Source organism: Penicillium macrosclerotiorum, assembly GCF_028827735.1.
Source record: "Penicillium macrosclerotiorum strain IBT 26536 chromosome Unknown utg000011l_segment0_segment0, whole genome shotgun sequence".
Taxonomy (NCBI): Eukaryota; Fungi; Ascomycota; class Eurotiomycetes; order Eurotiales; family Aspergillaceae; genus Penicillium; species Penicillium macrosclerotiorum.
This window is the reverse complement of record NW_026643090.1, coordinates 477,238-488,387: the sequence shown is the minus strand read 5'-3', so window position 1 is coordinate 488,387 and position 11,150 is coordinate 477,238. Positions and strand designations below refer to the sequence as shown.

At 53.7% G+C, this 11,150-nt stretch overlaps 3 protein-coding genes across 3 annotated transcripts; all 3 read right to left on the bottom strand.

Moving 5' to 3' along the window:
• Window positions 1-447: 447 nt before the first annotated feature.
• N7462_011138 (SKN1/KRE6 family beta-glucan synthesis-associated protein) lies at window positions 448-2,733 on the bottom strand (the record flags this gene model as incomplete). The annotated part of the gene is made up of 6 exons (XM_057082852.1): window positions 448-502; window positions 579-1,056; window positions 1,127-1,649; window positions 1,706-1,807; window positions 1,865-2,042; window positions 2,111-2,733. 6 exons carry the CDS (start codon window positions 2,731-2,733, stop codon window positions 448-450), a joined length of 1,959 nt encoding a protein of 652 aa, XP_056928207.1.
• A 1,551-nt stretch (window positions 2,734-4,284) lies between these two features.
• N7462_011137 (uncharacterized protein) lies at window positions 4,285-4,996 on the bottom strand (the record flags this gene model as incomplete). Its single annotated transcript, XM_057082851.1, has 2 exons — window positions 4,285-4,562; window positions 4,759-4,996. The coding sequence occupies 2 exons, from the start codon at window positions 4,994-4,996 to the stop codon at window positions 4,285-4,287; spliced, it is 516 nt and encodes a 171-aa protein (XP_056928206.1).
• Window positions 4,997-5,817: 821 nt separating this feature from the next.
• N7462_011136 (60S ribosomal uL3 domain-containing protein) lies at window positions 5,818-11,105 on the bottom strand (the record flags this gene model as incomplete). Its single annotated transcript, XM_057082850.1, has 14 exons — window positions 5,818-6,073; window positions 6,136-6,809; window positions 6,878-7,034; window positions 7,114-7,171; window positions 7,268-7,299; window positions 7,374-7,382; window positions 8,103-8,865; window positions 8,910-9,303; window positions 9,342-9,829; window positions 9,903-10,059; window positions 10,120-10,212; window positions 10,284-10,463; window positions 10,537-10,823; window positions 10,916-11,105. 14 exons carry the CDS (start codon window positions 11,103-11,105, stop codon window positions 5,818-5,820), a joined length of 3,738 nt encoding a protein of 1,245 aa, XP_056928205.1.
• Window positions 11,106-11,150: the final 45 nt, after the last annotated feature.

Genomic DNA, 11,150 nt, shown 5'->3' with positions numbered 1-11,150 from the left:
GGGATCGCATCATACGGGATACAGTTAGCCTAGCGGAGAGACTACGATAGGTAACGGGTAACGCGAAATGAGGGTGAGGTCTCGCAAGGCGTGGTATACAATAGCAGCCACTGCAATAGAACTCAGACAAAGGTCACGGCCACAAAGGCCATTATCAAGAGAAACATGTCAAAGTCTTGGTGGGATGTAAAAATTCATTGCTCTTTTGAAATCTGACCATGATAATACGAAGCCCACAGATTATACGTGGTTGAATCGACTGGAAGAGAAGATGAATAGATCTTGAAATAAAGGATAGTAGAAGGTATCGAACTAATTGTCGAAATGAGATGCCCAACAACGCCAACGCCGAAAAAAATGCCGCTAAAAACGACGCAGAAGATGAAACAACCCAGAGAGAAATGAAAGACCTAGATCAGGCGTGGTAGTCGGCCAATAATACACGCGCTACGAGCACCCGTGCATGTAGCTGTTCTTCGGCCAGTGGTAACCAGCGTCCGCCCTGGATGAAAAAGGTGGGTTAGAGGAGAGTATTCATGAGTGATACCAGTAGAGGGGTAGGATGTTAAGACACTCACCAGGTTGTCAGATTATGATTATCATACGCCCGCCGGTGTGCCTCGATATAGCCAGTTGTCTCCCAACCAGGCGGGTCGCAGGTTATGCTCACATCGTCCGGGTCCTGGTAGATCCGGATGTAGTCGAAACGCAAGTAAGCGGGCATATATTCGCGAATAGTGTGATTCTGTGGCGCGAAGTTGTCTGCCATACCCAGGTTCATCACAACGCTCATCGGCTCGAGAGGGATCATGCGCTGGCCGACATTGCCGTTGGGCCCGATTGCACGCCCGTCGAGCGTCCAAGTCTTATCAGCACCAACGAACCAGGTCACATTTCCTGTGGCACCTGGAGTGTACTCGAAGGCGAAGTTCTGATACTCAGTGCCGTTGTACCAGCGACTGTTGAGATTTGTGAGGCCAGACATCGCTTGTTGGTAGATACCACCGCGGTAAGCGTTGATCTGGGTAATTCGTGGGTCATAGACAGCAGTAAAATCTGATTGAGAGACAGATTAGAGGAATTCAAAACAGCGTACGAGGATATCTTAGAGTGAACAGGCCCTTACCGTAGTCTGGCATGTACCAGAGATCAAATGGAGCGGTTTGCAAACTCTGCGAGGCGCTACCAATATACGCATTCTGATCGCCATTCAGAGGTGCAGTACTACCCTCAATAACATCGATTTCGGGCGCACTGCGAGCGCGGCCTGGAGAGGGATGATCAGATCCTGGACAGGTGCATCCCGGGAGTCGCATGCCGGGAAGGAAGTTGATTCCATCCGGCGAGCTTTGGTTCGGAGTGATTCCTGCGTCGCAGCCATCATGGTAGCTGTATGGCCACAGACCATCGGTCGTAGCAGCATGACCGGGACGGGCAAGGTTGCCCATAGCCCAGAAACCAGGCCAGAATCCTTGAATGTGTCCATCACCGGGCAGAGACAAACTAGCTTCGAGTCGGCCACCTTTGAAGCAGAGCTTGTTCCAAGTCTGGACCATGCCGGATCGGAACTGCAGGCCGTGATTCTTGAAGTCATCGAATCGGATTTCTAATACACCCTCATTCGTGGTTACCGCGTCAGGATCATACCACTGTCGACGGTCAGTTGTGATGCAAGCTAGTCTCTTCTTTCGACATATTTAATTACCTCTTTATCCATTGTCACGCCATACCAGAGGTCCACCGCTTGGAAGAAGGGGTCATCCTCGTCATAGAACGTCCGGCCAGGCAAGTTGAACTCATCGGAAAACTGTTCCAGCAGGTTAATATGGCTGTAATTCAAATATCACATCCTTTCAAAACATACCACCAACTTCCATTCTGTGCCGTCTGCATTCTTCTTGGTCATTGCAGACTCAGGCGTATCGGGGTCAATCAAACCTGTTCTGATATTGCTCAAGAGAGGCTGCTCCCCGACATCAAGGCAGAGATAATCTCCCGGTCTACAAGGGGATGTGGGTTTCAATATGCTTTCCACCCACGATCTAATACAGGCTTGTGTTAGCTGTCCGAACATCCGGGCGTCGAACCGAAATGGAGGGATAATTCTTACATGACCGGGTACCCAATAAACAGGGTTAGGATACCAAGTGTCAGAAACACCAACCCGCCCACATTTAGCATACCTCGACGATTGCATACATCACAGTCGCGGTCCATGTCCGCCGGATCGGGGTTGTGCAGATAATCATCTTTCTCCACGTCCTCAGGAAACAGGAGCAATCCATCTGTCGGCATGATATTGAACTTTTCTGAAACAGTTTGTGTGTTCACGTCGTACTCATCGCTTCCAGAACGAGATGGCGCCCGAGAGTCCGCGAAAGGATCCATTTGAAACCGACTCTCGCGACTCAAGGAGCTCACACTAGACCGAGCTGTCCACCGGTCCGGCGAGCCAGATCGGTCTTCATCACGCGGGGTTGGTCTTAGCTTCGGTGGGAGCAGGAATTCGGACGACTCGGGCGCGTTTGAAGTGCCATATGGCGACATGCCCTGTGCTCCCAGAGGAGTGGGTAGATCCAGGCCCTGAGGCGTCAAGGGCCTGGGAATCGTTCGGCCAGTCAGCGGGGCATACCCCTCATTCGTTTCGACGAATGGGTCCTGGCGACCCGAGTTGAGGCGGATGTGAGGCATCTCGTGTCTCGAGGAAGAGGATTCCGAGTCCTGGTCCGACATCTGTATCTTCTGCAGCGCGAAAGCACCAAGGTCAAACCCGATTCCGGTTCAGTTGTTGTCAATCCAATGCAAGTGGGCGTTATATCATCAAGGTCTGCGCAAAGCGGGAAATGCAATGTTGTGGCGGTTTCCGTGTCCTGGTCTTGCAATTAAGCCTTCGGTCGAGATACCCTGGTCAAGTCGATCTGCTCTGTTCCCGTTTCTTCGTCCTTGCGCTTCGCCTCTCTATCCCCCCAGAACCAAGCCGGTAAGGACTGTAAAAGAACACAGATCCAATATTTGTCGGACCCGTCGTCAAGTGCAATGGATGCGAAAGAGTGGACAGGACCACTTGGATGGCATCCAATGTCCCTAGGCGAAGCGGAGCGAGTCGGTGTGTCCAGCAACAGCGTTGAAGCAACGGAGAAGAAAAAGGAAAACACCAGACCTGCGCAAGAAAAGAAGAGCCTAGATTGATCCGAGGGATTGTTGTTTGGGTGCACGAGGGAGTCAAGAATGACAGAGCCCGTCCAAGGGGGCAACCCGTGGTATGTGTCTAGTCAGAGAGAGAGAGAGAGTTTCGTGGGCACAATTGAATGGATCAGAGTATAATCTTCCCATCAGCCGCACCAAAAGATGCAAGCATGAACGAATTTCTCGATGAAACGTTTCAATTCAATATCAGCCGTATTCCTGTCGGGTGTTGATGCTCTGCGCTGCATCTTGAAGCCGTATGACCATTGCAGGGCGACGCGCATTCCGGACAAGCCCTCCCCGGGGCAGCGAGGAATGGGACCCCTGAATGCTGGCCAGGAATCTGGGGATCGGCATTGCCTTTGCGATTGAAGCCCGTTTGTATCGAGCCACCGGCGACAGAAATGTATACAGTCCACCAAGATGGAGCGCGAAGACAAAGTAGAGTTGTGGTGGGCGAATCAGGTGGCGGGGCCAACCACGGTTCGCATCGGGCTGAAGCGGCCCTGCAACCACTCCGTTTTGTCTTCTTCGATCTATGTCCGATCACCTTTTAGCACCTATCCCAGTACCTATCCCAGAGAGAACCAGTCCTCTCGTTCATTCAATTGCGATATTTTCTCAGACCTGAATTATCCAAATTCAAGGCAGCGGCCATTCCCGAACACGCGTCCCTGGCCTCGGGTCAATGCCGCACGGGAATGCCGCGATGCCCGAAGGAGAAGCTGTCAGGATGACCTCAAAGGCACGGCTTCCGCACTTCCCGTCCTCCACTAAGTGTCTCTTCTTGTGATTGAGCATTCTTACTGGTACGCCAGGCGTCAAGGGGACGATGGGCACGCGGAGAAGACGGGAAACCCGGCTGTGCCGGAATCAGTATGCAATTATAGGTCAGGAATCATTCGGCGCTTCTCAGGCAAGATAGTCCATGCCTCTCTTTACAGACTACTTGCAACCAATACAAACAAGAGGCGTTATATCATCTGTCCCCCGTAAAGGCGACACCGTACATACAAAATATACAAAGCAAACGCTGCAGAAACTCAATTCACCTGGCAAAAGCCCATTACCGTAGATTGTCTTGTTGGTTGAACGGGCCTACGACTCAATGGACTTGGCCCGCAAGCCAACGATACGTCCTTCGGGGACATTCAGCGCGAGAACCCAGTACTCGATCTTCGTGCTGGTCAACTCGACTCGGTAAACCTTAACCTCAACTCCAGCCTGGTCAGCATCAACGTCCTTCTCCACAGCCGCCGCGCGCACCGCGTGCAGCACCGAGGCATATTGGTTCTTAGGGTCGAAGGAAGATGGAGTCAGGGTCGAGATAGCCTGTGAGAGATCGGCATCAGGGGAGATCAGGCCGGAGAGTTGATCTAGATACGAAAGACGGGGTCAGCAGCTGAGTCTATGATATTCCAATTTTTGCTTTCAGGGATAGAAAGGGAATTCAAAGATCCTCCTTAAGGGGAGTGGGATAATAGCCATGCTGGGGAAGAGCCCTGGAGGCGGCAAGGCCCGGCAATGTAGGACAGCGGGGCAGTATGTAGGAGGAGAGCAGGCGAAGCGTACCTGCGTTGGGCCAGATGCCCCGCGACGCACCCTCCCAGCGCAGGGCGACCGGCTCAAAGGGCTCGTCTGCGTCGGAAATGTAGTATGCATCGACCGACTGGAGCGACGCCGGGATCTGAACGGAGGCATGGACGGTCTCGGTTTTGGTGGTACTGGCCCCTTGCTGCGGGGTACGTCCGGCGTCGAGGTCTGCGTTGGCTTTGTTCAAGAAGGACATGTAATCATTGTCGGAGGCCATTTTGGGAGACAAGGTGGAGAAGGAAGAGTATTGGGAGAGACAAGCGGTTGGCAGTAGCAGCGACCTTCGAGCTGCGGGGAGGTCAAGATGGGTTTTCTGACAGGTTGAGAATTGGTTGCTGCAGAGAGGTCGGTTGGGCAAAGATATTTGGGAGAGACCAAGACCGTGACTTCGAGGTTGAGAGTGCTGAATCGAAATTGTTAGACGTCCAAAGCGTGTCCGTGTGGATTGACGTGCGTAGTTTGGGGAAGTTGAGGGCAAGTGTGGGATGACGCAATGGATATTCGACTGCGGCCGCATGCTGTTGCACCACAAAGTTTTGTGGCGGATGACGAGGTGGCAGGCTAGAGGAGAACGGGAACGTTGGGAATCAACGATCAGGTAAGAATTTTTGTTAAAAAATGTCGGATGACGAAGGATTCTGCAATAAAATAGCGCTAACGTTCTGGGATGTCCGGATAGAGAGAGATATATATATATTGACGCAGATTTGGTCACGGTCACTTGGTTCAGTCGACGGCGAACCACAACAAAATCACAACAAAATGCAAGTAGACAGGAGACTTTAGCACCGCTGCGCAGGTAGAAGAATTGTACTGCTAGACCACGTCTAGCTTGACTCTCCCAGAGAAATTGGCTGCAGTGGTCTAAAACAATCCAGAGAATCCAATACCGCAAATCTACCAACCTACTTTATCTACTTGGAAACGGCGAGTTACGAATACCAATTTTACGAAGACACAAGTCGTGAAGATAATTGTTCGCTTTTTTATTGAACGGGGAAATACGTTGCACCACCACCAACCAGTTCTTTAAACACCTTAAACAGTCTGGATAAGATCCTTCTTGAGGGTACCCATGAAGGCCTTCTTCTCCTCGGCGGTCTGGAAAGCACCGTGACCGAACTTGGAGGAGGTATCGATCCACTTGAGCTCGACCTTCTCGGTGGCACGGCGGGAAGTCTGGGGGTAGAGGGTCTTGCGGAGAGTCATGACACGCTTCTTGACACCGGGAACAGAGCCCTTGAGCATGACCCAGTCGTTCTTGACCTCACCGTAGTGAACGAAGCCACCCATGCTAGAAAGGCATCGTTAGTAAAAGAACCAATGTAAGAAAGGAGTGTGATGAGGTGAACATACGGAGTGATCTGCTTCTTGGAGATGTCGAACTCGGTGGAGGCGCTGCCCTCATCGGAGGCCTTGCCAATGCGGAAGACCTTGTGGTTGCAGGAGGTACGGTGGTGGTAACCCATCTGACCAGCACGGGCAACAGTCCACTGGACGTGGCTAGGGTGCCAGGCACCGATACAGGCGACCTTACGCAGACCCTTGTGAGTCTTGCGGGGCAGCTTGGTGGTACCCCAACGGGAGGTAACACCCTGGAAACCGTGACCCTTGGTGACGGCAATGACGTCGATCATCTCATCCTTCTCGAAGATGGTGTCGATGTCAATGGTCTTCTCGAAGAGGTTGCGGGCGAAGTCGACCTTGTCGGCAACAGCACCACCGTTGACCTGGATCTCCATAAGGTGGGCCTTCTTCTGCTTGATGGGGGTCTTGCGGATCTGAGTGTGGGCGAGGACACGGACGACAGTGCAGTACTTCTTGATGCGCTCAAGCTCACGGGTGATGGAGGCACCGGAAGACTCGGCGTGCTGCTTGGCGTACTTGGTGAAGGCCTTCTTCTTGCTCTTGTACCAGTTCTTGTAGAAGCGGCGCTTGACCTCGTCGCTCAGGTGCTCAGCCCAGACGGTGGTGAGCGAGCGGAGACCGCGGGGGGTCTCGATGTAGCCAACGACACCAACGGCAACGAGCTATTGGACATGATTATTAGGATACGTCTGCTTTCCTAGCCCGGAGATGGCAAGAGGGGAGTTCTTACAGGAGGAGTCTCGATGACGGTGACGGCCTCGACAATCTCCTTCTTGTGCATCTTGGCACCGGGACGGTCAAGGTCACGGACGACGGTGGTCATACCGGCCTTGTAGCCCATGGAGGCAGTCAGGTGGACGGGCTTCTTGGGGTCATCCTTGGGGAAGCTGGCGAAAAAAAGTCTCAGTATACGCCAATTCGACAATCCCGGGCATGAAATTTCTGCAGATTTCGATAACAACTCACCTCTTGACCTTTCCGCGGTGGCGGGCAGCACGCTTGCGCGGCAGGTAGGCCAGGGAGCCTGAAGAAAAATATCAGTAAAACCGTTCATCTGAGAATTTTGTCGAAGTTTCGCTTTTTTCGACTCGGCGCAAAGAGAAAATGCTGGGTTACGAACCGTGGCGAGGAGCTTCGTACTTCCGGTGACTCCTTTAAGAAGAATTGACATTAGCAATTGTATTCCACAAGACCGTCAAAAGTATTTGGTTCGAAGGGCGACTCACATCTTGACCCTGTGTTGTCGTTAGTCGTCGAGGTGGTTAGAGTGACTATCCGAAAGTGTGGAAGTTATTTTGCGCTTGCCGAGTGTGTGCTTACTAAGGTACCTCGACAAGCGACCTGTCACGTGCAGAACTGTGTGAATCCGTGGGACTTCGTCAGTTTTCTCACGTGATATTTCTCGTTTGGTGGGTCTTGCCAAATCCCCCAAAGCCCCAAACCTAACAAACAAGTGGACTTGCGGGCCCCCGAGATCGTACTACATGCTCAGAAAAATTCCGCCTGGACAGGACAATGACAGATCAAGATAGATCGGCTCGATTGCAGCCCATTTCTTCTACTAATTACTATAAGCATTTTCTAGTTCACAATTTACAATTCAACGATTGAAAGATATAGACGTCAAAATGGCTGGATTTGCTGGATGTGCTTCCACAAGGGTGCCTAGGGCATAGACAAAAATAAAAATTCACAAGGAAAAGAACTAATAAAAAATCATAAAAGAGCAGAAAGAACGAATACAGGCGTGGCCGGATTCCAGCGCCTCGGGCTCAGCAGGAAGTAGACCGACCAGACGTTGACTCACATTCATACCGTACATGACGCAATTGAAAAGAGGATAAAAAGGACACAGATGAGAAAGTAGCCAAAGGGGGAGGAAAGAGAAACGTTCATTTATCGGAAATGACGAGAATGACAAAGCAAAACACCTAGCAGTCGAGTTTCCTTTTTACGCAGATGACTCGGCCTTGGAGGGGGTACCCTGGCGGCCGTTGCTGGCAACGCCATTGCCGTTGGCAACATTGCCCGCAGCGCTGCCGTTCGGGCTACCTTTGGGGGCACCACTAGCCTTCTTCTCTTCGTCCGCATCGTCATCGTAGTCCTCATCAACATCCATCTTCCGCGCAGGGGGCTCATGGGATGAAGGCGCCTCTGGGCGGGGAGCTTCCTCCTTGACCGGGGTGTTGGCTGATGGAGGTGCCGAAGGAGGGCCGTTAGGGGGAACAGGAGCAGCGCTCTCAGCCATGGGAGGAAGGCTGGGCCCACCGGTAGGGTGAGGCGGCATGCTCTGGATGGAGGGCAGAGTGTGAGGGTGATGGGCCGCTTCCGAGGGGTGGTAGTTCTCGTTTGCACGGCGGGCGTCCTCGCGACGGGCTTCCGACGAGCTGCGTCGCTGCATCTCACCGGGAGACGGCAGACGAGCCGGAGGGCTTGCACGACGGCTATTCTGGTCATCTAGACGAGCCCGGTTTTCCTCATTAGCCTGCTTCTTGACCGGGCCATCCACGCCCTCCCATTCTCGCCCACGCTTCATGGCAGATGGGGGACGCTCTTCACCGCGTTCACGAGCTGCAGCCTCGGCAGCAGTGGCGGCGGAAGCAGGGGCAGGGGCTCCAGAAGCGATACCAGTAGTGCTGCCACCGCCAGGAGTGGGCGCACTAGGGCCATGGTGGTATTGTTGGTGGGGGTAGGTCGATCCGGGGAGGAGGGACGGGGCTCGTCACGGATGGGGCGAATCTCAGTGGGGGGAGTAAACGGACGGGGGTAGGGAGGAGCACCACTGCTAGCTGCACCGCCATTAGGACCGCCAGGAGCAGGAGCACCGGGAGGAGCAGGAGGAAGAGGTCCGCGAGCAGCAGAGCTGAAAGGAGGCACGCCGCCGCCACTCGGAGCACGTTCATGTCCAGAGGCGGGAGCATTGCCCAGTTGAGGCAAAGTGTGAGGCGGGGGATAGACGCCAGGGCCACCCATCTTAGGGGAACGAGGAACACCGGGACGAGCAGGATCAGGGAACGCCCGGCCAGGCTCCTGTCGGGGACTGGCCTGAGGAGCAGCACCAGGAGCACGAGGAGCATCCCGCTGATCAAGGCCATTCGCAGGCGGGGCTGGAGGCTGGGACTGCAGGTCATTGATGCCACGGTTCCAGTCAGGGACCTGTCGAGGGGGAGCAGGCGCCTGAGCAGGGGGCCGACTGGCGCGGGCGCAGGGCCACCCCATTGAGGAGCAGGGGGAGCGCCGACACCAGGTGCTTGGTAAGCCTGAGGGTGGACATCTTGTGGCGGGGGAACAGGGCCATTGTTCTGCTGGCCAGAACCAGACAGCTGACTCTGAAGCAACTGCAGACGCGCCTTAATGTGAACGTTGGTGGGATCGAGATCCGCGGCACGTCCATAGGCGTCCAAAGCGTCTGCAATCTGGTTGTTGCACGACTCGTAGAGAGTTCCAAGGTCGTACCAAACCTCCGAGATGTATGGGTTCAGGCGGATCGCACGAGAATAAGCATCGAGCGCATCGCGGTACTGGTTGATTTGGTAGTAGAGCACACCAATTGAGCACCAGAAAGTCGGGTTGCGACCATCCCGGTAGACGGCCTGCTGGTAAGCCTCATAGGCTTTCGGGTACTTGGCCTGTGACATATAGCACCGACCAAGGAGATACCAGCTTTGAGCATCACCGTTGTCTGCATCGTCACCAGGAGTTAGCACTACTATATATTTATTGTTGGAGAGACGACAGAAGAAGATATAACTCACCGGCACTGACCGACTTTTCAAGATACTCAATGGCCTTCTCTTGGCTGGTATAGGTGTTGCTCTGTTGGTGGAAGAGCCATCCCAGTTGCTGAAGAACTTTGGCGTGGTTGGGATCACGTTCGAGGACGCGGCGGTAGGCAGCTTGTGCAGAATCGAACTAAAGGCGGACGGTGTTAGACAGCGGCAACTGATAAGTCATAGGAAATGGGGAACTTACATCTTTCTGCTGCTCGTGAACATGGCCAATCTGGAACCAGATGTCCTCCTCGGTCAGAGGGCGAGGCGGATCACTAACGATGTACTTGAAACACTGCAGTCAAAAGGTGAGTAAGAAAAAATCCCGCCAACTACAACCAGGCCCAAGGGGCTAGATAAACATACCTCCAAACTCTGGCTGAATTTCTGCTGTTGCTTGTATATGATGCCAAGGCGGAAGTAAATCTCGTTGGCCTTCTCAAATTCGGGGGCCATCCGCATGACTTGAGAGAATGCTTCTTCGGCATGGTCAAGAGATCCATAGCGATCATACAGGATACCAATTCCGTACCACAGTTTGGGTTCCTAAGGATCGCTTAGCCATGAACTTGTGGGGAAACTTGGGTAGGCCAGGGGCTGAGAGTGTGAGGCGACTTACCTTGGGGTCGCGCAGGTGATACAGGGCCTGCTGATACGAGGTATAAGCCTCTTGGAGGTTGTCCATCATCAGATGGCAGTGACCCAAGCTACCCCATGTCTCTCCGCTGGTCGGATCGAGCTTCAGAATGTTTTGGAGATATTCGATAGCTTTGGGGAACTGCTCCTTGGTGCGAAGGATGCAGGAAATGGCGTTCATGGCCGGAATGGACCACTGGTTATGGCGCAGTGCCTGTTCATATGCATTCATGGCGCCATCCAGATCGCCCATTAGCTCCGTCAAGCTGCCTATTCGCCACAGGAGATGCCAGGTCAGTTCGTTGATTGCAGAAGGGGACGGATGAGGATCGATCGACGATGCCGAGGAAGCTTGATCTTACCAATCTGGAGCCACACTTGCTCATTGAGCGCGGCAATCTTTTGAGCGGTGGTGAGGGAGACGCCTTTCTGACCCTGCGACGGCATGGCCGCCGGCGGCATGTGGCCATTGACCTGAGCGTGCGCGGCCATGTGCGCGGCAGGGTGGTGCGGCGCGACTCCAGCCGTGGGGGAGGGTTGGGTATGGGACATGGTGAGTTCGAGTGTTGATCGAGAGGATGGTGGTTCACCCGACGA